This window comes from Microcaecilia unicolor, chromosome 6 (genome assembly GCF_901765095.1).
Source record: "Microcaecilia unicolor chromosome 6, aMicUni1.1, whole genome shotgun sequence".
Taxonomy (NCBI): domain Eukaryota; kingdom Metazoa; phylum Chordata; class Amphibia; order Gymnophiona; family Siphonopidae; genus Microcaecilia; species Microcaecilia unicolor.
The window spans coordinates 318,103,507-318,130,411 of record NC_044036.1 but is presented as its reverse complement, the minus strand read 5'-3'; the positions used below and the strand labels follow the sequence as shown (position 1 = coordinate 318,130,411).

The 26,905-nt window shown below is 43.5% G+C and overlaps 1 protein-coding gene across 1 annotated transcript; it reads left to right on the top strand.

The window, feature by feature from the left end:
* Positions 1–362: 362 nt before the first annotated feature.
* LOC115473562 (E3 ubiquitin/ISG15 ligase TRIM25-like) lies at positions 363–26,905 on the top strand. Its single transcript, XM_030208627.1, has 6 exons — positions 363–987; positions 5,199–5,291; positions 7,559–7,792; positions 8,315–8,477; positions 24,261–24,323; positions 26,292–26,905. Exons 1-6 carry the CDS (start codon positions 391–393, stop codon positions 26,831–26,833), a joined length of 1,692 nt encoding a protein of 563 aa, XP_030064487.1. The 5' UTR covers positions 363–390; the 3' UTR covers positions 26,834–26,905.

Below are 26,905 nucleotides of genomic sequence, written 5' to 3'. Positions count from 1 at the left end.
TAGGAAGAGGCGGGTGCTGTCACTTAGCAAATGCTTCTTAACTGCAGGGCAGGTAGAAGAAGAGATAGCTGGGGAGGGTTAAAGCCGGTGATTTTGTGTGATGCTGGGTCAGTGCAACAGGTAAGCAGTGGTAGCTGTTGGTGACCCCCAAATTTTGGTACCCCCCTCACCACCACCACCACCATGCTTACCCTACTTACCATGTTGCACCAGCCCTGACTGAGAAAGCCAAAAAGTCAGCCCTAATTTAAGGAGAAACTTAGGCTTTCTGTATGTTATTATTTTGCAGAATCTCCTTGAAGAAGAGATTCACCTGTTTATGGTTTGCTATGCTTCTTGATCCCAGACTTCCAAGCTCTGATTGTGAATCCTCCTCTGTGTCAGGCAGCCATGGGAAACACCCATTCATATTGCCTAGAAGAGAATATCCTGTGTGCAATATGCCTGGAGGTGTTCAGGAATCCAGTCACAATAGGCTGTGGGCACACATTTTGCATTGAGTGTCTTCAGGTTTACTGGGACTATCAAGCTGACTATGCATTGACACCTTGCTGTCCCCAGTGCCGGGAGATCCATACCTCCCGGCCACGTCTTTGCAAGAATACTGTCCTGGCAGACCTTGTGGAGTGTTTTATGCAGTATAAGGAGGGGACAACTGGTACAGCTCTACCAGATCTGGCAGGACCAGGTGACATACCCTGCGATGCCTGTACTTCTGACAAACAGAAATCAGCCAAGTTTTGCCTGCAGTGTATGGCCTCATTCTGTGAGCCCCATCTCAGACCCCACTATGAGAACCCAGTGTTCAAAAGGCACAAATTACTGGAAGCAGTGACAGATTTTCAGGTCAGCCTGTGTCAGAAGCACAACAGAATGCAGGAACTGTTCTGTAGAAAGGATGGACTTTGTATCTGCTATGCATGTGCCCTGGAGAACCATCGAGACCATGAGGTTGTGCCTGTAGAAGAGGAGAGAATTCAAAAAGAGGTAAATGACTTGTCAGTCCACCACTTCTTCTAAGTACAGAACAGGAGATCAGTAGACAAAAAAGTGTCGAACCTGGATTCAGTTCTTATGCTAGAACTCTAAGCCAGCTACAGCTGTGAGTGAAGTAGAGGTGACATTCATGGCCTTTCAGTGGGAAGGAGTATTATCTATTTCTCAGTGGCTGGGCGGCAACATTTTATGCTGGATAGGGATCTGTGTGCTGGTGTAAGTGAACAGCCAATTGATCATTAGTTGCAAAGCTAGACTGTGCTAGAGTGGTGAACGTCTGGGTTTTATTGTTCATGGAGAATGTTCAAAAGTTGGATATATTCTAGTTAGGTTTTAGTACAGAATCTGTGCTGTGTCCATTTCACATTCTACTTTGAGGTCAAATGTGCAAGAGAGAATGGATTTGGCTTGTGATGTGTGACCTTACTTTTGCTTTTGACCTTGTATTTTATTTATTTATTTATTGTTTGCATTTGTATCCCACATTTTCCCACCTCTTTGCGTGCTCAGTGTGGCTTACAATAAGATAAGAATAATGAAAATACATTTGTTGCAACTTGGTTATGGGTTATATTGTACAAGTTATGCGAGATAATCGAATTATCATTAGGAATATCACAATGGGACATCAACATTGAGACATTGGGAGGAGACAATGGGAAGCTTAAGGGCAGTGTTAGGACACAAAGGCATATGGTGTACATATTTCTGTGAGTAAATGTATGAATAATGTGGAATTATGGGGGATGGGAGATCATAAGTGGATGTATGTATATCTTGACCTTCTGATGGAAAAGATTGCAGATTTGAGGATTAAAGAGATAGTGGTGTGGTTTCATTATTTCTGAGTAGGCAAGGTTATTGGGTGGGGTGAATGAGAAATTTCTGGGTCTAGAGGTCTTTTGGAGGTCCCTATCTATGCTTTGGTTTAACATCTATTGCAACCATTGGAAGCTCTTTTAAGAGCTTTGGTACAGAGGGACATTGTTATGCAGACAATGTCCAATTAATTATTCTGGTTGTGAAAAATGGTGAGGAAGGATTGTCACAAACGTAGATATTCAGGCACTCTCTTAATCAGAGAATAAGTTACAACTTGGTTCTGAAAGTGGATGGGTTACCTTGTGCCCATAAAAAAAAAAGATACAAATTTAGGGTGATGTCAGATTTGAGTTAGATGTACATGTATCAGTAATTGCTAGAAAAGCATATAGCAAGTTACATTTTGTTTGAAGTTTCTGTACCGTACCTATTTGGACTGGAAACCACTGTAGGCTCTGACTTTCTGGTGATCTCTCATTTAGACTACTGTAATGCGCTTTTTGACTGTGTAAGCTGCAAGTGGTTCAGAGTACTGCTGCTAAAGTGATTTTGAAGGAAGTCATGCAGAAAGAAGAGCTCTCCCCTCCCATGCTGAAATCATTGGTTACCAGCTTTGGCATGGGTTAAATGTAAAATTTTGCTGCGAAAGTTTAGGGCTATGTGAGAAGGAAGCTCCTCAGGAGTCCTGAGGTGGGGATGCTGCAGAGACAGCATTCACAGCCACTGGGGGAGAAAGCTTGTTGTGGGGTAAGAGAGGGGGGAGGAAAGAATCAGGTTCCAGAGAGAGCTGCTGTCTAGCATCGTAAGTCAAGGACTGGAGCTGCAATGGCTAAATAACAGGAAGGAGATACTTAAAAAGAAGTAAAACTCCAGGTAGTAGAGACTATAGGGTATGGCATGATAGCCTAATAGAGGCTAGTTCCAAATATCCAAAAGAGCTAGAACTCAAAGGAGTAGAAAACAGCTGGGCCCCAAAAAAAAAAAAATCTACAGGCACCACACATTATGAGCCCTGGAGACAGAAAGAGGAAGTGAATGATACTGAAAGGTTAACTTACACAGTATGGCTGATATCCACCAGCGCTGCTTAACCAGCCTGGAACCTTCCTGGTCAGTTAAACAGCATTTAGCCAGCTAACCACTAATATTCAGTGGGAGATAGCCAGTTACCTTCACTGAATGTTTGTGGTTAGCACGTAGTGGCTAACCGGCTAAGTTTAGTGGCCAAGTCAGACTGCCTAAATAGCAGTCCTATATTTCTTATCTTTGGCCAGCAATGAATATTCATTTAGCCCAGGGATGTCCAACCTTGGCCCTCGCCAGGTCGGGTTTTCAGGATTTCCCCCATGAATATGCCTGAGATCTATGTGCATACAATGGAGGCAGTGCCCGCAAATAGATCTAGTGTATATTCATTGGGGAAATCCTGAAAACCCGACTCGATTACGGCCCTCAAGGACTGAGGTTAGACAACCCTGATTTAAGTTTGAGACGGCCAGAAAAAAACCCCCAGATATTCAAAGCCGGTCACCAGAAACAGCGTGTCACTGAATATCCGGGGTCAGCGCCGATCACAGCACATATGTGGGCTGCCTCCCATGGTCTGAATATTGAGCCCAGTAAAGTTTGGTGAGGGGGGAGGGGGAGGTGATTCTATAAATTGGCACTAAATTTTAGGTTGATGGTAAAACAGGAGAACCAAAAAGACCCTCGCAATCTCAAAGACACACACCACTCAGCGAAGGTGACACAAAAATGGACACTAGACGATGTTCACAGAAGTGAAAACTTGGATGTGTGAAAGTAAAATTTGTACTTCCGTGAACATCATCTAGTTTCCATTTTTGTGTCACCTTCGCTGTGTGGTGTGTACAGGGGTGGACTGACCATTCGGGCAACCGGGTAGTGCCCGAGGGCCTAGAGGCTCTAGGGGGCCCAGAGGCTCTGCCTGGATGCTCGGCACACCGCTGGTGATCTAGTGACTTCAGCAGGGGGATGGGGGAGAACATGTTCTTTCCTGCCCGGCCCGCTGAGCTGCTGCTATCCCCCCCCCCCCCGCACCACCGTATTTTAAAAATGGCGGACGAGACTCCCTAGACCCGTGAGATTACTGCAGGAAGTCTCAGCCACCATTTTGAAAACACAGAGGCACCGGCAGGTGGGGGGAATAGTGGCAGTGCAGTGGGCAGGAAAGAACATCCCCCCCCCACACACACACAGAGGCCACCAGACTACCAGGACCCCTCAGGTAGGACCGGGGAAGCGAGGGCGTTGGCTACTGTGGCAGGGGGGATGTTGGGCAGTGACCGGGATCGGGGGCCCACACTACCCTCAGTCCACCCCTGGGTGTGTGACTAAATTTTAGGCGTCACAAGGGGGTGCAACTTGGTGTCAATTAATAGCTTAAGCCATTATAGAATATTGGTGCTAAACGGCTTTGAAGCACCAAAATTTAGGCGCAGTCACTTATGATATCTGAATAGCAGGGGTAAGTGGGCACACCTAAGTGCATCATGCAACACGTGCAGCTGATAGTATTTCTGTTATTGTACATGTTGCTAGGCAAAACATCCATGACATGCCCAGGCTCCACCCACATTAACACCCCCCCCCCCCCCCCCTTGCAGTTGCATACTATCCCCTGGATTCTATATAGTGCAACTTGAATTGCACTTGCAAATCCGGTTGTATTCTGTATTGTGCATGCAACTTAATTGGCTTAATAAGCCAATCCGCACCAATAATTTCCACTTAAGTCATTATTCACGCTAATTGGCTTTAATTAGCATTTACACGCACAACTTGCTAAGCGTATTCTGCGAAGTGAGGCACGTAAATTCCAATGCGTGCAGACAACAAGGGGGCATGGCCATGGGCGTGGAATGGGTAGGTCATGAGCTGTTCTAAAAACTATGTACATTGTTATAGAATACACCCAGTCTGTGCCTAATTTAGACGTGGGAATTAATACCGAGTTTTACCTGGCGCAAATGGGTGCGCCTTCATTTAGTCGCCACTAGATGTATTCTACAAACCGTGCCAAGAAACCCACACCTAGGCGTATTCTGTAAACTACGCCTAAAGTTAGGCGTGGTTTATAGAATGCGCCTAAGCGTATTCTCAGCACGGATTTTTTAAGGCGAGATATATAGAATGTGACCCTATGTGATTTTAGACACACCATTTATAGAATAGCATCTAGCACTTTTGCCCATAACTGCTAAATATTGGCACCATTCACACATGCAAGCGCTAGTGTTTTTGTAAATTTATGTACATTATCGGTGCCTTTCACAACCCTGCTAGGATGCAGAAGTATCTCAGGGTAACCAAACTCTATATTCATGTTAAAGGCCCTGTGGTCACTTTCTCTTTGCAAGGCGGAGGTCAGAAGGTTGCAAGCGAGCATTCAGAACCAGCTTTTGCTAATATCAGATGAACAGGACATCAGATTCAGCATGGCTAGCATCAAGGTAAAGTCTCTACACATAGATCATATCACAGTTGGCTACAGCAGCTTCACTCCATACTAAAGATTCTTCTTCACAGATGATTTAGGAGCTGGGAAGTTTCTATGCATCCTTTTATTTTAAGGTCCTAAATCTTGATTGCTGCCTTTTTTTTCTGATCGTTCGCCAAACTATAGCTGGCCTCTTCAAATCTATATGACAACTTCCTGCCCCAGTTATCTTTGCCTCCCCCTGCCAATATTCAACCCCAAAGACCCTCCCACTTCTGTACCAATATCCACCCCAGGAGATCCCTATTATTTCAACTGTCCTGTAATAACTCTACCAGGCTCACACCGGTATCATGCACAGGAAAATGGCTGCTCTCATACCATGGGGTGAATTCTACGTATGGTGCCTTTATGGAAAAGGTGTCACGTGGAGGGGCATAATCAAAAGGGATATCCAAGTTTTGTTGAGGACATCCTCGCAAAACATCCCGATGGAGAGGCGGGGAAACCCGTATTATCGAAACAAGATGGACATCCATCTTTCGTTTCGATAATATGGTCAGGGTCGTCCAAATCTTGAAATTTAGGTCGTCCCTAGTCTTGGTTGTTTCTGATTTTCAGCGATAATGGAAACCAAGGACGTCCATCTTGGAAACGACCAAATGCAAGCCCTTTGGTCATGGGAGGAGCCAGCATTTGTAGTGCACTGGTCCTCCTGACATGCTAGGACACCAACTGGGCACCCTAGGGGGCACTGCAGTGGACTTCATAAATTGCTGCCAGGTACATAGCTCCCTTACCTTGTATGCTGAGCCCCCCAACCCTCCCCCAAAACCCACTACCATAGCCCTTACAGGTGAAGGGGGGCACCTAGATGTGGGTACAGTGGGTTTGTGGTGGGTTTTGGAGGGCTTGCTGTTTCCCCCTGAAACGTAACATGTGGGTGGGGGGATGGGCCTGGGTTCACCTGTCTGAAGTGCACTGCACCCACTAAAACTGCTCCAGGGACCTGCATGCTGCTGTCACGGACCTGAGTATGACATCTGAGGCTGGCATAGAGGCTGGCAAAACATATTTTGAAAGATATTTTTTGAGGGTGGGAGAGGGTTAGTGACCACTGGGGGAGTAAGGGGAGGTCATCCCCGATTCTCTCTGGTGGTCATCTGGTCATTTTGGACACCTTTTTGTGCCTTGGTCGTAAGAAAAACACAACCAGGTAAAGTCGTCCAAGAGCTTGTCAGGGATGCCCTTTTTTTTTCCATTATGGGTCGAGGACGTCCATGTGTTAGGCACGCCCAAGTCCCGCCTTCGCTACACCTCTGACACACCCCCTTGAACTTTGGCCGTCCCTGCGATGGAAAGCAGTTGGGGACATCTAAAATCGGCTTTCGATTATGCCGATTTGGACGACCCTGTGAGAAGGACGTCCATCTTCCGATTTATGTCAAAAGATGGGCGTCCTTCTCTTTCAAAAATGAGCCTGATAGGCACCCTCCTGGTACCTAAATATGGACACCCTGTGTAGAATTGCCCTCCACTCAATCAGTTTCCCACAGAGACCTTAAATCTACCTATATTGCTGGGTTTAGAAAGTATTTATAGAAAATACATGAACAACCTTCACAGTCTTGATGCTCAGCTCTTGGGAGAAATTGAAATGATATTCTTCATGTCTATGACAGACCTGTAACATTTGTTAATATGAGAAAACAGTAGAGGATGACAAAAAAGGACCAACAGTCTGCCCAGTCATCCTACCCACACCACCAAGGATATATCTTAAAATGCCAGCCATAGAGCACGACAGCTGGTAGGACTTCACATTATCCAAGACAAGGCAGTGTTTGATTTCTTACTTCACTATACTCCATTATCCTGGGTAGCTGAGTGTACAGCATCCCCTTTTTATAGTTCACATCCTGCATCTCTCCCGTTCCATATCCAAAAAGCTACCCACAATGGTGCGGTTATTATTTGAACATCCTATTCTTGATAGTTAGCTACTACTGTCACTATCCAAGTGCACCAATCTGCCCAGCTCCAAGGGGCCTATAAAATAAAGGTTGCTTTGCACATTAGAACCCAGCTGGCTTACTGAGCATGAACCTTGCAGTAAGTTTAGATGTGTGAGATCTTACAGAAGCCTCACAGGAATCTCCCAGTATACAGATCTACAAGAAGCTGAAAATACTTCTAGGCTGAGTCCTCAGGCTCATCTTTATGCTGTTACTTACTTGTTACCTAGCTCAGTACCTGTGCTATGCCCTTCTTCCTGTCCAGAGGCTGGTGCAGAACGTTAAGAATGAGGTCAGATTCAATTTTGAGGAGCTGATGCAAGATCTGGTTCAGCTGCAGGAGAAGGTGATGAATTTCCTGGAGCATGAAGAGTGGGCAGCAGTTGCCAGGTTGGGGGACTGCTGTCAGCAGAGGGAATTCAAGATAATTGAGCTCCAGCAGAGGCATATGCAACTCAACAGCTGCATGGGGGAAAGCAGCGATCTGCGATTCCTGCAGGTACAGTGTACGTGTCTTTATTATTGATAGCTGAGTGAGGTCCTATCCTGACCATAACATAATTGGGCCCACACCTAGTGCTCTGTTCCTGCCGCATTATTCCTTTACTGGTTCATGCTTGGAGAGTTGTGGAACAGAAATGAATTCTGCAATTTTCTTGCTGGGATGAGTGACATGTAGTCCTTGCCTGTCTTCCATTTACTCACTTCTGTCTCAACAGTCCCCTTCCTCTCCCTAGATCCTTGATCTTCACTCATATTCCTTGAGGGCTGCCAACAGGTCAGGTAGTTTTTAGGATGCCCATAGTGAATATACATGAGATAGATTTGCATACAATGGAGGCAGTAGGTATTCAAATCTCTCTCCTGCATATTCATTAGGAATATCTTGAAAACCTGACTTATTGGCATCCTTTGAGGACTGAAAATGAAGACCAAGGCCATAGATATATGTCCAGAGTTCACACGCATAGTTACTCCCAGAGTTATTACAATGATTCTAAGCAGATATCTTTTCCTACAGGATTTCCAAACCCTGAAGAGGCAAGTGCTCTCTGCCCAGCCCTTGGTCAGTCTGAGGTGTGATGAGAGCGCAAGTTTTACAGGTTTCAGTGAGACTCTGGCAGTTATGAAGTCACAGATTGCGACCACAAGCAACTTCTACACCAAGGAGCTTCTGAGGGAAGGCAAGTGAAAAACTGGTCCTTCATCCAAAAGAGAAAACTGCTGGTTTCTATATGGTGTGCACACTCAGAACTGCAGTCAGGAGAGGCGTTTAAGGATAGGTCAGGCTCATATTACAGAGCCTGTTCTTTGGCTTAAAGTCTTAGCAGCATTTCAAAAGATTTTTTTTAATCTGATGTTGGCATGCACTGACGTAAATTCCTCCCTGTTTTTAAAGATGTTCCGCAAAGTTCTATACTTTCTGCTACTCTGTTTCATATTTTTATGTAGCCTCTTTGTACTCTTGGGCAAGAAATAGACTCTATGCTGATGATATCTTACTTTTCTTTTACATAGGAAAATAGAACATATACATAGTAACATAGTAACTGACGGCAGATAAAGACCTGTACGGTCCATCCAGTCTGCCTAACAATTTTATCATCCTCACTTTAATATTCCCTTATCTCTTGTTTGTCTGTCCTAATTATATTGTAAGCTCTGTGGAGCAGGGACTGTCTCTTCATGTTCAAGTGTACAGCACTGTGTACATCTAGTAGCGCTATAGAAATGATAAGTAGGGGAGTACACTGAAATCATACAAGAAAAACACACAAAACTTTCAAGTCAAAAGAAATATAAGTAATCTCCTAAATGTAGTCTGTCCACCAAATTAAGGAGGCAAAGATCCAGACCCCCCCCCCCCCAAAATGGAGCTATTAAACTAGTTACGACCAAAAAAAATTTTTTTAAGTCTGTCTGCTGCTTGTAACCGGTGAATGTACTCATGAAATTACTCAAACTGGTCTCAAAACTCTCAAGAGACTGCTATCAACACACAGGCATCTCCATAAAGGAGTCCCTGTACTATCATAGGCCATCCACACCCAGAAAAAAAGAATAGGAAAAACACTCCAAAAGGAGAAAAAAATCCCCATTCCAAAAGAAACAGATGGGTTAAATATATCCAGGGCCGCCGAGAGACTGGGCCAGGGCCAGGACAAGGCTGCCCCCCGGGCCCCCCCACCCGAGGTCGCCGGGCCCCCTCCACCCGCCACCGGGCCCTCTCTCCACCCCCGGGCCCTCTGCACAGACCTTAAGCGCCTCACCTTCTAAAGCGCAGAAAGCAACGGCAGACCACTCCTTCCTTCCGTGTCCCGCCCTCGCGGGTTACGTCAGGCGAGAGCAGGACATGGAAGGAAGGAGTGGTCTGCCGCTGCTTGCTGCGCTTTCGAAGATGACATGAGGCGCTTAAGTTCAATGCCAGGGAGCGACGGAGGGCGGGCGGCCCGGACTGCGGCGCCGGGCCCCCCCTGGAGGCCCGGACCCGGGGAATTTTGTCCCCCATGCCCCCCCATCTCGGCGGCCCTGAATATATCAAGTACAAAACTACACACAGTCACAAGGAGTTTTCAGCTCTAATTGCAAAAACTTTAAAAAAAAAAGTAAGCAGGAGGCACCTATGTTACAACACTGTATGTATCATCAACATGAATTTAAAGATTCACATTGTACTAACACTGAACAATTGAATGTCTCCATCAGGAGTGGGGATGTCAAGAAATGGTTGAGACAGCGTGAGCAGCGTCTAATGTTTCAGTTCAACAGTATTGAGCCCCGATGGGTTGAACTGCTCGATTGAATGATGGACTTATTTCAAATTACAAGATATGATGTATTGGTGACAGCTGATTGGATGATCTGAGGGTCTGCGGATGTTATTTCTCTGGTGCCATCTTGTTGCTAAGATTAGGTTCAGTTCTTCCCTCCTGCACAGCAGTAACGCAAAACAAGAGAAACTTGGTGAAACATGTGGAACAACACTCTTTAATTGGGATTACAAATTTTGGTTGATGGAAGGAATAATCTGAGGAATTGTGATTGAATAAGGATGCCAAGGTTACAGAAAAGTGAATTGCTTGAGCGTTTTGCACACGTTTTTTTTTTTATTTATTTTTGCAATTAGAACTGTAAGCTCCTGTGTGTAGTTTTGTACTTTATATATTTAACCCACCTGGTTTTTTTCAGAATGGGATTTTTTTTCTCTTTTGGGAGGTTTTTCTCCCATTCTTTTTTTCTGGGTCTGGATGGCCTATGATAGTAAATGGGACTCCTTTATGGAGATGACTTTTGTGTGTTTTTTTTTAATCCAAGTATTTTTATTAATTTTAATAACCAACAAAGAGGAAAAATAAGTTTGACAGTCAGTTAACAATGTTAAAAACAATTCGCAGCTCGAACTACATAGAAGAAATGTGTATCTATAACAGGGAATGATAATTTTAGAAAAGAAAAGGTATTTAGAGAAATATATCTGTAAGATTAGTTTTGGGTAAGGTAACAGCACCTATACATAATAAATAAATAATAAATCAAAATTTTAAAAATCACAAACAATAAAGGGTGGGGGAAGTGTACTAGGTCCGTTTGGATTCCAAATTTACAAGAGCAAGAAAACTCACAAATGACAGACGCACAGCAATTATAAAAGTAATACAAACATTTTACAGACAGTACAATTGTAACTCATCTGTTCTATCCCCATGGCACACCGCTTGCAGCTCTGATGGCACAGTGTACAGTACCGTGGTACGTATGTAAACAACATTAGTCATATTTACAACAGTAGCATTCATATCAGTATCTCCAGCCCATCAATACCCGGTTCTCTGTCTCAATTGCCCCAGCCACCCCCAAGTATAGTCTACTCGCATCCGGAGTACCGGGGAGCCAGGGTCCAGGTGTAGTATTGTCTTGGTGGTGTTTTCCCAGGAAGTGTTTGAACCCGTGAATTTGCCATCAGTGTAGTTATGACACTACATGTTGAGTCTACATAAAGAAATGGAGGAAGTTTGTTCTGACACTGTAGCAAAGTGATTTGCCTTTTTGCGGATGATACTAAGATTTGTAACAGAGTGGACATCCGTGAGGGAGTGGAAAACATGAAAGAGGATCTGCGGAAGCTAGAAGAATGGACTAAGGTTTGGCAATTAAAATTCAATACGAAGAAATGCAAAGTGATGCACTTAGGGAGTTAGAAATCCACGGGAGACGTATGTGTTAGGCGGTGAGAGTCTGATATGTACGGACGGGGAGAGGGATCTTGGGGTGATAGTATCTGAGGATCTGAAGGCGACGAAACAGTGTGACAAGGCGGTGGCCGTAGCTAGAAGGTTGCTAGGCTGTATAGAGAGAGGTGTGACCAGCAGAAATCGTACAAGTCGTTGGTGAGGCCCCACCTGCAGTATTGTGTTCAGTTTTGGAGGCCGTATCTTGCTAAGGATGTAAAAAGAATTGAAGCGGTGCAAAGAAAAACTACAACAATGGTATGGGATTTGCATTACAAGATGTATGAGGAGAGACTTGCTGACCTGAACATGTATATCCTGGAGGAAAGAAGAAACAGGGGTGATATGATATAGACGTTCAAATATTTGAAAGGTATTAATCCGCAAACGAACCTTTTCCGGAGATGGGAAGGCGGTAGAACTAGAGGGCATGAAATGAGATTGAAGGGGGGCAGACTCAAGAAAAATGTCAGGAAGTATTTTTTCACGGAGAGAGTGGTGGATACTTGGAATGCCCTCCCACGGGAGGTGGTGGAGATGAAAACGGTTACGGAATTCAAAAATGCGTGGGATAAACATAAAGGAATCCTGTTCAGAAGCGTAGCGGAGATTGGGTGGCAGAGCCGGTGATGGGAGGCGGTGCTAGTGCTGGGCAGACTTCTATGGTCTGTGCCCTGAAAATGGCAGATGCAAATCAAGGTCAGGTATACACATAAAGTAGCATATATGAGTTTATCTTGTTGGGCAGACTGGATGGACCATACAGGTCTTTCTCTGCCATCATCTACTATGTTACAATGTGACAATGCAGCTGCTAAAGCTTTTCCTTTTTCTACCAGATCTTTAACAAGCTGTTCCTTTTTCTAGATTTGCTCCCGATAAGTGGAGAGCAGGCACCACCCCCTATGAGCTATAGCCTCGGGTTCCTTCTTTTTTGGTAGAGGGACACTTTGTAAGCACTGTAACAATTCATGGGGATCTCCCCCTCCAATCCTTTCAGACTAAGCCCCCATTCTCTGCCCATTCCCTGGCTAGGGAAGCAAAAAGACTGTTCTTCCATCCTGGAATGAAACATTGATTCTGTTTCTTTACCCCAACATTTTTGTTCCCTGGGGCAGAACCTGCTGCCACTTCGTCGCTCTTGCTTTTAAACATAGGAGAATCCTGCTCACACACAGCGCTAAAAATGTACTAGGTCCGTTTGAATTCCAACTGTATAAGAGCAATAAAACTCACAGTCTCACAAATGACAGATGCACAGCAATTCTAAAAGTAATACAGACATTTATTAGCAGATTAAATATACATCACCAAGCCCGGCTCCATTCTCGGCCAACTTCAGCTAGGGAGTCCTTTTCAGTGATTTCCTAGAAGATTTTGCTTGGGAACAAACCTCACGTGTGTCCGCAGATGACTCCACTGAACAGGAGTCTCTCAGATATTTTTATAGTCCATTTCTAAACAGCACATGACTCATAGTCAGGGCCCTTCACTTCTCATGTGAACTTCCTTCTTTATACCTTCCAGTCCCCAACTGTCATTAACCACAATAGAAGCTGCATTCTGTTTTTCTCTGTCTTTTGTAAAAGTTCTGACCTCCAGAGTCTCTGCAAGAGCTGGGTTAAGCTATATAATTTCTGCTTTTAGTTAGAGGCAGTGCATTTTTTCTAGCAAAAAAGGTGCCGGTACTCAAATGCTAGGCCACCCTTCAGGGGTGGGGTGATCGCTGAGGAACCCGCCCCACATAGCCAGGCCCCCTGCAACCAGTCACAGAATCTATGACAAGGCAGAATTGGTGTGTAGAGCCTGAGCCCTTTCATTAAAACTTGGGGTCCATGGGTCAATTTTAGCAGACAATGGAAAAGGTGCCGGTACTCAGTACCCCCAAGTACCCCCTCAAAAAAAGCCCTGGACAGAGGTGACCTACAAGTCAGATTCCACACTGATCCTACCTTCAGACTCCTCACAGGAAGTTATCAAGCTACCAAGTGGCTTTTGAAACAATCATTTTAGAAAAGAGGAGATTAAAAAAAAGAGATAGAAGGTGGCATCAGTTGTACTATTAACACGATGAAATAAGGTATCACATCAGGATGCAGAAATCTTTTCCAGGTATTTCCCTCAGAGATGACCAAACCTTGTTGACGTAAATAGATGTTTTGTGTTTATCTGCAAGAGATGTTTCAAATTTGTGGATCTGTAAAACTGAATGCAAGATGACTGTGTGTTGATAGCAGTCTCCTGAGACTTTTGAGGCCAATTTGAGTAATTTCATGAGTACATTAACTGGTTATCAGCAGCAGATGTTTTTGATTTTTTTTGGTTGTGATTTTTGATAAGGTCTGCTCCCTTTTTTAATGTTTTGATTGAGATATTAAACTAGTAACATGTAAAAGGAAAAAAAAAGGCCTAATACAACTTCCACCCATTACAATTTTTCTCAAATTCTATACCCCAGACCCAACTACATCGGTTCTTTTAGAAAGAAGAAATGCTTTTAGCTGCTCAGGGTCAAAAAATACATATCTGGTATTTAAATAAACAATTATACATTTACTAAGGATGCATCTAGTGCATGAGTCTCTTGATGCATTGCAAGAAACATTTTCTACGGAACTGGGTCATATCAGGAAAAACCCAGATCTTTTTATCCATGAACAATTGTTGCGAATGACAAGAGCACATTTTGATATATTTTTTTTTCTGTTCTTTTAAGGGCAACTTGGATGATGCCTTCTCTAGGGCAAAAATTAGCTTGCAGAAAATAGTTATGGATGGCAAATAATCAATTAGCTTGAAACCTTGCAAAAAGAGAGATTCTTTTTTGCAGTAGATCACCACTGTCTAAGCTTCCTGAATTTCTCAAAGTTGTTAATGTCTTTATTCCTCTACATACACAAAACTTTGGGTGGGGGGGTTGGATTAATCTCTTTCAATAAAGCCTTTTATCAAGACATTAATATCAACTTCATATTATAGATACATCCTGTCCTCACCATACAATACAAACAAGCCCAATACCATAAACACCCCAGATTACACACTTCCGGTCTCAGACAGTCTGAAAATTCTGGGAGTCACAATTGACCGAAATCTCACACTCGAAGACCATGCAAACAATACAGCAAAAAAAAAAAATGTTCTACTCAATGTGGAAACTTAAAAGAATCAAACCTTTCTTCCCAAGAGAAGTATTCCGCAGCCTAGTACAATCAATGGTGCTAAGTCATCTAGACTACTGCAATGCCATTTATGCCGGATGCAAAGAACAAATCATTAAGAAGCTTCAAACTGCTCAAAATACAGCAGCTAGACTCATATTTGGGAAAGCAAAATACGAAAGCGCCAAACCCCTAAGAGAAAAACTACACTGGCTCCCACTAAAAGAACGAATTGCGTTCAAAGTTTGCACCCTGGTCCACAAAATCGTCTATGGGGAAGCCCCGACCTACATGTCAGACCTTATAGACTTGCCTATTAGGAATGCAAAAAGATCATCACGCACATTCCTCAATCTCTACTATCCTAACTGTAAAGGGCTAAAATATAAATCCACATACGCGACCAGCTTCTCATACATCTGCACGCAGCTATGGAATGCACTACCGAAGGCCATAAAAAACAACAAAAGACCTAACCATCTTCCGAAGGCTACTGAAAACAGATCTTTTCAAGAAGGCATACAATAAACATCCATCTTAAATACCAAATAACAACATTATACACGATCTATACAAAACTGAACTTTTATCGAGTGACTCTTAACCTCTTTACTTTCAATGATCAAGCACTACCACTTTAAACCTTATGTCGAATAGGATCTCTCTATAGTCGATGATCTAATGTATGTTACAATCCAATGTAACCTCCAAAAAGTCACCCTCAATGAAACAAATCATTCCTTAAACCACCCAAGTACACCAAAACACCTCTCACACGACCTTACCTAACACCTTTCTACCTAAATTCCTCTTTCACCTCAGCTTATGATCGACTGTTTTCTTAAATCATGTAATGACGTTCTCATTTCCATACTCTGTAAGCCACATTGAGCCTGCAAAAAGGTGGGAAAATGTGGGGTACAAATACAATAAATAAAATGTATTACTCAGGAACCTTCATGCAATACCATAATGTATTCTTCTTCACCATGTATGTATGCACATGGTATATATATATACCATGATCTGTTCCATTTATATTTTGTTCCATGTATGTTACCATGTATGGATGCACCTTAACGCAATACCATTTGTAATTCTGTTACCCGGAAATGGCAACCGCCATTACAGCAAATGTAAGCAACATTGAGCCTGCAAATTGGTGGGAAAATGTGGGATACAAATGCTACAAATAAATACAATTTAGGCGGCTTACAATCTAAATAGGTGACGTAAGAACAATGAGAGTAGTGAGACAGAGCAGAGAAGGGAAGGAGGGTAGAACTACAAATTTAGATAGGATAGTGGCGGGAAAACACACAAGGGGGACACTGTGCAATCCAGACTGGAATCCAGCATGTCTAAAGATGGTGGTTGAGGCATGACTAGGTGTAGGTGCCCATGAAAAGAAATGTTTTGAGATCTGTTTTAAATTGTTGACGAGAAGATTGTAGTCTGAGATGCTGAGGTAGCATATTCCAGATCTCAAGGCCCTCGATGGAGAAGATGGAATCCGAGTATGATACACAGGTCTGAATATGCCAGTGAAATGTAAACCACATCTTTCTGCTATGTGGTTCGGGACTTTTTCTCTAGCTGGCCTCCTGGAGTGGAATAAAGTGTAATTGGAGGTGAGATTAATCTCAACCATGACTACATTTAAAAAGCAAATTTACAGAGGCCGTCTCTTTCATTGATTCATGATACTTGTTTTGTTCTTATTTCTCTGTTTTAAATGATGGATTATGTATGTATTTTGTGATCTGTTTAGGATTATAGGCGGTATATAAATACATCTGTTCAAAATTCAGCCACCAGCTTCTTGACCGATTTACCCTTTTTGATCATATCTGTTCAGATTTGTACTCCTTGCATTGGGTCTCAATTATTTGGCAAGTTAAATTCAAGGTATTTTGTTTCATTTACAAAATTCTTTCTTTCTTTCTCAATTGAAATTATTGTACTCATGTTTGCGCTGTGTGATCTGAAACTTCTAGGAAGCTTCAATTTTCAATTACCTTCTTCTCAGCAATATCATTCTATTGGAATGGAATAGATCGTCATTGAAGGTTAGACTTGCAAATAGTTTTTATACTTTAAAAAAATGTCTGAAAGCCTTCATTCAATCAAGCTTTTGCCACCTGAGCCTGAATTTGTGAAATATTATGATGGAAAAGGAATGTTTATAGGTGGGTTCTATTGTCTTGTTTGTCCCTTTTGATAAAACTTCTGTACGTATGTTCGCACTCTGCCTAGAACTGTGGATAGAGTTTATTATAAATATTTTAAATAAATAATAAGTTTTAGGAGAGAGGGGGCTTGGGGGAAAGGGTGTCCATGTCCAACGTTCAAGGCTGAAGGACCTTAGGAAAAGTTCTACTGGGCTCCTGTTCCTCTGTATAGACTGAGTCTGATCTGGCCTAGCACTAAAAATCACATCATTGAATGTACAAGAGAAAAGCACCAACCAATTGGTTTGTCAGGATTGCTCTAATAGTTTGAGTATATACTGCCTATACAGTGGGGGAAATAAGTATTTGATCCCTTGCTGATTTTGTAAGTTTGCCCACTGACAAAGACATGAGCAGCCCATAATTGAAGGGTAGGTTATTGGTAACAGTGAGAGATAGCACATCACAAATTAAATCCGGAAAATCACATTGTGGAAAGTATATGAATTTATTTGCATTCTGCAGAGGGAAATAAGTATTTAATCCCTCTGGCAAACAAGACCTAATACTTGGTGGCAAAACCCTTGTTGGCAAGCACAGCGGTCAGACGTCTTCTGTAGTTGATGATGAGGTTTGCACACATGTCAGGAGGAATTTTGGTCCACTCCTCTTTGCAGATCATCTCTAAATCATTAAGAGTTCTGGGCTGTCGCTTGGCAACTCGCAGCTTCAGCTCCCTCCATAAGTTTTCAATGGGATTAAGGTCTGGTGACTGGCTAGGCCACTCCATGACCCTAATGTGCTTCTTCCTGAGCCACTCCTTTGTTGCCTTGGCTGTATGTTTTGGGTCATTGTCGTGCTGGAAGACCCAGCCATGACCCATTTTTAAGGCCCTGGCGGAGGGAAGGAGGTTGTCACTCAGAATTGTACGGTACATGGCCCCATCCATTCTCCCATTGATGCGGTGAAGTAGTCCTGTGCCCTTAGCAGAGAAACACCCCCAAAACATAACATTTCCACCTCCATGCTTGACAGTGGGGACGGTGTTCTTTGGGTCATAGGCAGCATTTCTCTTCCTCCAAACACGGCGAGTTGAGTTCATGCCAAAGAGCTCAATTTTTGTCTCATCTGACCACAGCACCTTCTCCCAATCACTCTCGGCATCATCCAGGTGTTCACTGGCAAACTTCAGACGGGCCGTCACATGTGCCTTCCGGAGCAGGGGGACCTTGCGGGCACTGCAGGATTGCAATCCGTTATGTCGTAATGTGTTACCAATGGTTTTCGTGGTGACAGTGGTCCCAGCTGCCTTGAGATCATTGACAAGTTCCCCCCTTGTAGTTGTAGGCTGATTTCTAACCTTCCTCATGATCAAGGATACCCCACGAGGTGAGATTTTGCGTGGAGCCCCAGATCTTTGTCGATTGACAGTCATTTTGTACTTCTTCCATTTTCTTACTATGGCACCAACAGTTGTCTCCTTCTCGCCCAGCGTCTTACTGATGGTTTTGTAGCCCATTCCAGCCTTTTGCAGGTGTATGATCTTGTCCCTGACATCCTTAGACAGCTCCTTGCTCTTGGCCATTTTGTAGAGGTTAGAGTCTGACTGATTCACTGAGTCTGTGGACAGGTGTCTTTCAAACAGGTGACCATTGCCGACAGCTGTCTGTCATGCAGGTAACGAGTTGATTTGGAGCATCTACCTGGTCTGTAGGGGCCAGATCTCTTACTGGTTGGTGGGGGATCAAATACTTATTTCCCTCTGCAGAATGCAAATAAATTCATATACTTTCCACAATGTGATTTTCCGGATTTAATTTGTGATGTGCTATCTCTCACTGTTACCAATAACCTACCCTTCAATTATGGGCTGCTCATGTCTTTGTCAGTGGGCAAACTTACAAAATCAGCAAGGGATCAAATACTTATTTCCCCCACTGTATATCCAAGATAGTCTAAGCGGTTTATAAGTTATAAAATAAAAAAAGGGGGAGGGGGACCCAAATACAAGTAAAAACACTGAAAATAACAAGGTCCAATACATTATGTACATTGTGACATGGTCTACAGGACATTGCCCCTCACCCTTAAGGAGAATCCCTTTTATAAATAACCTGGTCCACCTTAAGAGCATAGGTCCCGCCCCGAGAGGAAGTGAGCCGGGTGGGGCGGAGATGAAACTGGGGGAATTTAAAAGGTAGGGCCACACAGAAGTTAGCAAGGCCCCGGGGAGAAAGAGGGGACGTTCCAGAGTGCTGAGACTGAAGAATTCTAAATGCTATCATCGGGCAGAGATAAGCCCTGGTTATTGACTGTTTAAAGCTTTGCTACTGGAGGTCTGCCTGGAGCCAGACCTGATAATTCAAAGAGGCTAGGCTGTGTTTGGGGCGTGGCATCTCCCCCCCCCCCCCGCAGCCACTGATTGGAGGAGTGGCCTAATGGTTAGTGCAGCAGACTTTGATCCTAGCATCATGGGTTCAATTCCCACTGCAGTTTCTTGTGACCCTGGGCAAGTCACTTAACCCTCCATTGCCTCAGGTACAAAAACCAAGATTGTGAGTCCTCTAAGGACAGACATAGTACCTGCTTATTATTGGATTGTAAGCTACATCGAACCTGAACTCTGTTTGGGATAATGTGGGAAAAAAGAACCCGAATTATAGCTACGTCATGCAAGGTTCCACGTTAGGAGTTACGGACCAAGAAAGGGATCTGGGTGTCGTCGTCGATAGCACGCTGAAACCTTCTGCTCAGTGTGCTGCTGCGGCTAGGAAAGCGAATAGAATGTTGGGTATTATTAGGAAAGGTATGGAAAACAGGTGTGAGGATGTTATAATGCCGTTGTATCGCTCCATGGTGCGACCGCACCTTGAGTATTGTGTTCAATTCTGGTCGCCGCATCTCAAGAAAGATATAGTAGAATTGGAAAAGGTGCAGCGAAGGGCGACTAAAATGATAGCGGGGATGGGACGACTTCCCTATGAAAAAAGACTAAGGAGGCTAGGGCTATTCAGCTTGGAGAAGAGACGGCTGAGGGGAGACATGATAGAGGTATATAAAATAATGAGTGGAGTGGAACAGGTGGATGTGAAGCGTCTGTTCACGCTTTCCAAAAATACTAGGACTAGGGGGGCATGCGATTAAACTACAGTGTAGTAAATTTAAAACAAATCGGAGAAAATGTTTCTTCACCCAACGTGTAATTAAACTCTGGAATTCATTGCCGGAAAATGTGCTGAAGGCGGTTAGCTTAGCAGAGTTTAAAAAGGGGTTGGACGGTTTCCTAAAGGACAAGTCCATAAACCGCTACTAAATGGACTTGGAAAAATCCAAAATCCCAGGAATAACATGTATAGAATGTTTGTACGTTTGGGAAGCTTGCCAGGTGCCCTTGGCCTGGATTGGCCGCTGTCGTGGACAGGATGCTGGGCTCGATGGACCCTTGGTCTTTTCCCAGTATGGCATTACTTATGTACTTATGTACTTATAATAATAATTGTGACTGAACTCACAGCCAGAGGCGGCTTATGGCTGTCTTGCTGAAACCCATCAGGGTTTTTCCTTTCCTTTGCCTCGGGCTCTGTGAGGGAACAGGCTCGAGAACATTGTGTTGTGGAAAATAAAGACTTTATTTTGTGTCTGTACCTTTTATCCGGCTCCCAGGGCCAGTGATAGGGTCTCTGGTGCCCCCCTGCAAACTGTTGGCGCCCCCCTGGGTCCAGCATTTCCTTTCTCTCTTCTCCCTCCCCCCTTGAAGAATGGTTGGTAATGATCAACTTCTGTAGGGTTTGAACCAGATTTTTTTCAAGGTGGGTTCTACTCCTGCCTCCAAAAACCTTGGGCAAGCCAGGGGGCCGCTTATGCTAAAGGATATGGTGATCATTTAGTCCTCAAAAGGCTATTCACTACTTCACTCTAGGAGATCATCCAAAAATCTGATAGTGAGAAGCTATCAGGCTGTAGCTGAGCTCTCTAGGCTGGAACTGTAGATGGCCAAAATATGTGGCATCATCGGGATGCTTGTGTGGCTACAGAAAGAGACATGGAGTAGCCTACTGTTTAGAGCAGTAGACTCAGGACTAGAGAAGTCAGGCCTCAAATCTTGCTTTTCACACTGATACTCCTTGTGACCTTGGCAAGGCACTTCACATTCTATTGCCTCAGGTAGAACTTAGACTGCAAGCTAAGACAGGGACCTACCAACTGTACTTAAAAATATGTAGGTCACCTTGAGCTTGGAGGCAAGTAATTACATCTAAAATTCAAATTCTAACATGAACAGGGTTAATCGTAGATTGAAAAAAACCGGCAAATTTATCTGCAGATGAGTAGTAGAAAAACAATACTTGGGCCTAATCTGACCCAGTAGGGCAACCTTATGTTCTTAAAAGTTATTTGCTAAGTACTTAGAGAGCCTGATGTGGAGTCAGGGTTGGGGAGTGTCCTCTGTTCGGGCTGGAAAGCATCTGTAAATCAGGAGCTGCACAGGCCTGGAACTTGCACATGGCAAAAACCGGAGGGGAAACTGGCACTAGAGCTTGTAGTGAAGAACCTCTCACAGTTTAAACAGTGTGCTAGAAATGAACTAGAACCATAGTCCTGAAATGGAAATCAGCAAGCAGATCAGAAAGCTGGATTAGTGGCTGGAAGTCAACTGGAGCTACAGGCTTGGGAATGGAGTCATCAAGCAGACAGCAAACTAACCTAGGACAGACTTGACAACAAGGGCTTCATGAACAGGAGGCTCAGATGGCAGGTGGGCTGGTTAGCCTTCCAGTTGCTATGAACAGCTTCCTGCTACCCCTTTTTAACTGATGCCCATCCAATCCCTGATACCTAAGGGTGTGGCCTTAAGGGCTATCTCATACATTTTTTCTATGCTATTTTTTTTTGCTACAAGTTATTCACTGGTAGGGACTCCCTTCTTGAATTTTTAGACTGACCTTGGACCACTAGTTGGAATAGTTTCCCAAACTGATCACCTAATAGGTCAAGTTGTTGTCTCAAGGAACTTCTGAGAGTTGATCTCCTTCAGCAGGTCATGGAGAGAGTTTAATTCAAAAGTGAGCCACAAATGCATTAGCATCAGTACAAAGGTATCACCTCCACCTCCAGGCATTTGTTTTGACCCTAAAGTTTCCAGCTCAATCAGAACTGGGGCTGGGGTCAAGCACTGTGAGCTACGGATTCTTTTCCCCTCTGTTTTATATCCCTTCTGAATTACTTAGGGTCTCTTTTACTTCGCTGCATTAGTAAATGAGTTTAGTGCATCCTTACAGGGGGCCTTTCCCGTGCACTAAGCCCATTTCTAGTATGGCCATCAAAAAGGGCTTTTTGCTATTTTGTTGTATTTCTGACCGTGTGCTAATGTTAGCATTAGTGTGTGATAAACTATATCAAGATATCCAAGCAATAAACATAGATGTGATGTGTTTTATGTTAAAAGGAGGAAAAAGCCTCAAATACCAAGGGAATACTCCATTGTTGATTTATTTTACTACCTCAGGGAGCCCCCTTTCATTCATCCTAGGCTCAAAAAAACCTCCTTGGTGTTAAATATATAGACCTTGAACCATACAGTCGTTGGGCACCATGGACCCTGAGGCAGATATCGAAACTTGGGCCGAAGTCGGGCCGTGGATGGTGAAAAGCGACTGCATGGCTGGAGAGATACGTGAACCTTAGAACCTTAGAACCCTTAAGAGAAATAAAGTATGGTCCAAACAATAAACATAGATGTGATGTGTTTTATGTTAAAAGGAGGAAAAAGCCTCAAATGCCAAGGGAATACTCCGTTGTTGATTTATTTTACAACCTTAGGGAGCCTCCTTTCATTCATCCTAGGCTCAAAAAACCTCCTTGATGTTAAATATATAGACCTTGAACCATACTTGATTTCTCTTAAGGGTTCTAAGGTTCACTTATCTATCCAGCCGTACAGTCGCTTTTCACCATCCATGGCCCGACTTCGGCCCAAGTTTCGATATCTGCCTCAGGGTCCATGGTGCCCAACGACTGTATGGTTCAAGGTCCATATATTTAACATCAAAGAGGTTTTTTGAGCCTAGGATGAATGAAAGGAGGCTCCCTAAGGTTGTAAAATAAATCAACAACGGAGTATACCCTTGGTATTTGAGGCTTTTTCCTCCTTTTAACATAAAACACATCACATCTATGTTTATTGTTTGGATACCTTGGTATAGTTTATCCTAGACTGATATTTGGTGATATTCCAAGAGCTCCGAGTAGTTTTTAGATTGAGCATTAGTATGTGGCCATTTGAAAAAAATTGATGCAGGAACATTTGCAAACGGCTCCCCCATTATTGATTTACTAACCAGTTAGCACAGTGGTAATGTCAGCATGCTAGCTGATTAGCACAGCCACGCCCATTCTCCGCCCCTGACATGCCCCCTCAAAAAAATAAGTGCCAGGTGGCTTTAGTGTGTCCTGCATTAGGCCTTTTTTGCTGCATTAGATGCACATGAACTCAGTTTAGTAAAAGGACCCCTTAGTCCAGTCATTGCAGTGAGAGTCCATGACGGGGGACTTTATCAGAGCCCTGCAATCGTGGGCCTTAAATCTGATCATTGCACAATGAGTGGGACCTGTAAACATGGCCTCCGCAGCATTCCCAGCACCAGCCAAGCTAGGAACAGAACTCATGTCCCTTCATATGATGGTACACAGCACTGCCTCCAAGCCATCAGATGCCTAAATATTTATGTTTTGTGTATTACATACATTACGTAGTCACTTATACCCCACAAAAACCCCAAATGAGAGCTATCTGTGGTTTTTCAATAAGATAACAATACAAGGCATTCCTTGCGAGCTACACATCTAAAAAAAAAAAAAACATTACATTACTTATCAAACAATTTAAAAAGATATGTTTTGAGAGCTTTCTTAAACCAATTAATCTGATCTAATATTCACAGGTAAAGAATTCCACCATTTCACAAACTGAAAAGAAAATAATCCATCAAAGACAGACCTATAAATAATACCCTTAGGGTCATGGTACTGCAATGGAAAAGCCAATCTGTTTGCTGCAGCGCCATGACCTTGTGACAAAGTTACAAGATCTGATAAATATGCAGAAGCAAAACCATTTAGGACAGAAAAAGTAATCGTACACAGTTTAAACACAGCTCATGCTCTCACAGGCAACCAGTGCAGTTTTCATAGAAGTGGAGCAGCTGATTCATAATGAGATAAGCTAAATTATGGTGTTCTAGGAATATGATTTTCTCCTTTTCAATTTTGTTTATCATTATTCCTTTCCTTGTAACGCTACATCACTTCTGACCAGATATACTGAGCATTTCTCACATAGAAGTCTTTTTATATGTTTGGCCCTTCATATTATATAACCTGTACCTGTGCTCACTGCATTTTTTTAGGACTCGTTCTGAGACCACACGAGGTGTTACCACCAGGACTGGAGAGGGAAATGCTGATGCAGTGTAAGTTTGGCTTTTGCTCATTTCTCTCTTATTAGGGCTTGCACACATCTTGTGAAATGTCAACCTGAAGCCTAGAGGCTGAATCCCTCCCACAAACTCAAAGATTCTCCCAGATGTGCCAGCCAGCATCTGAAACCTGACTTCCAGTTGGTGAACTGCCTTCCATGGGACAGTAACAGCTGCTGGCTTGCAGTGGTAATTTTCAGGTGAAAAAGGTACCGGGTTGAGGCCAATACAGGGTTCCACCTCACACTTCTACTGCACTGGAGAAAGGAAGCAAGATGAATGGATCCTCAGAAGCTTAGCCGAGATTGGGTGGCAGAGCCAGTGGTGGGAGGCGGGGCTAGTGCTGGGCAGACTTCTACGGTCTGTGCCCTGAAAATGGCAGATACAAATCAAGGTCAGGTGGTATACCTATAAAGTAGCACATATGAGTTTATCTTGTTGGGCAGACTGGATGGACCGTGGAGGTCTTTCTCTGCTGTCATCTACTATGATAAACAATTCCAGGTCAGTGATGATAGGTCCAGTGGAAAATCACCTCTGCTGACTTGGGAGTAGCTCCAGCTGAAGTATCTGAATCTCCCAGTGGCCAATCACAGTACAGCTAACCTTCTCTTCATGAATCTGCCCCAACATGTCATTTTATAACATGTGAGAAGAGAAGGGTACAAAGAATGAAACTAAAAAGCAATAAGAACTGACCCTATTTTTAACAGTTTTGAAAACAGAACCCAACAGAGCCAACTTCTAATTAGCTTGTGTTTTAAGTTGGGTGGCTGTCGGAAAGCCACCACTAGTGGGGATGGGAATATCTCTTTCAGTAATTCATCCTCCTGGAGTAGAGGCTGCAGATCTCTTATGATTTTTCTTAATTTTTCCAGCTCTGGGTTGTATGTCACTATAAGGAGGGTTCTGTTTGTGGATTTTTTCTCCTTGTACTGTAGCAGATTTTCCCTGGGTGTTTTGAGGGAGGAGGCAATATTCTTGGAGATTATTTTGAGGTTGTAGCCTTTCTGTTCGAAGGATGCAGTCAGGGTTTCGAGGTGTCTGTCTCTGTCCCCTGGGTCAGAGCAGATGCGGTGGTATCTTGTGGCTTGGCTGTAAATAATGGATCTTTTTGTACGATTAAATATTTTGACACCCACCAGACAGGACTTAACAAAGATCTGGGTTTTCTAGCCCATTACAAAGCATAAAATTGTATTGCTTTGTAAATTATATTGCTCTCCTGTCTCCCTGACTCTCACCTATCCACCCCCATCCTGTTAGACTGTCACTGAAATGCTTTGATGTCTCACTTATATATACTGTCATCTACCAACATTTGCTTATTTCTGATCTGATGAAGAAGGGCAACCTTCGAAAACTAATCAAGAAATGTATTAAGTTATGTGCAATAAAAAAGGTCTCATCTTATTTTCTTTTCCATGTTTTATTTTGTTTTATTTCTATTGATTGCATTTAAATATAAGCCTTCTAAGTAAAAAAAATTGAAATGCTTATATTTAAAGGCGTAGAAAACAGACACCAATGTGTGCTTCACTTTCGAGTTTTTGCCAGGTGCATGCACACTGGAGCTTACTGTGAAAGTCTTCTGCACATGCACCAAGCACCCCCCCCCCCCCCCCTTGCTCTTGCTTTTAAAGCACACCTATAATTTGAATACCATTTCCTATGAGCATTGGTGAGCTAGGTTTCTGTGCTGTTGGCTTACCGCAGGAGTTCTGAGCATCGGCCCATCAGAGAGACAGAGTAGTGCCTGAACAGGTTCTTTATCCCGCACAACCTGGTGTAATGAGATAAGAAGGAAATCTCACTGTGCATGTGTGAGATAAGAACATCTTTCCTGTTTGTTACTTACAGCACTGTGTAAATATTATTATGGATTTTTGTTACGTCCCAGTATGAAACAGAACTGTGTAACTTCAATATGGTTTCACTGAGATCCCTTATCTTTCTCCACAGGGTATGTTAATCTTTGCTTTGACGGAAGGAGTGCCAGTGGAGAGCTACTACTATGCCAGGAGAATAACTGTGTGGTTAACATGGGCATATTGCTGGAATCCAGCTCCTCGCCCCCTATCGAGGGCTTTAACTACTGGCCACAAGTTCTGTGCATCCAGGGCCTTTGCCAGGGAAGATTCTACTGGGAGGTGGAAGTCACTGACTCATGGCTCTGCCTGGGTCTCACCTACCGTTATCCTCCTGCAGTGACTTGCCATAACATTTCGTACCTCATTGGGAGGAACAACCACTCCTGGTGTCTGGAGTGGGACTCGCTACAGTTCTCTGTCTGGCATAACAACATCCAGACGTACCTCAAGGGCGAATATTACAGGATCATTGGGGTTTACGTAGATACCGAAGCAGGCTACCTCACTTTTTACGGCGTCAGTGATACAGTGAATATAATTTTTCACTTCCCCACCCGATTCAAGCAACCACTGTACCCAGCCTTCATGGTAAGTGCCGAAGCATCCATTACATTAAGTCAGCTCCCAGAATAAAGTCAGCTGTCGACGCGTGCTACCATGGGCTACAAGAGAGGATGTGTGACTCCATCTTTATCACCAATAAAG

Coding starts and splice junctions, on each gene's coding strand:
- LOC115473562 (XM_030208627.1), top strand. CDS start 391: ATGGGAAACACCCATTCATATTGCCTAGAAGAGAATATCCTGTGTGCA. Junction 7,793..8,314: donor GCGATCTGCGATTCCTGCAG/GTACAGTGTACG, acceptor CTTTTCCTACAG/GATTTCCAAACCCTGAAGAG. Junction 8,478..24,260: donor CAAGGAGCTTCTGAGGGAAG/GCAAGTGAAAAA, acceptor GCATTTTTTTAG/GACTCGTTCTGAGACCACAC.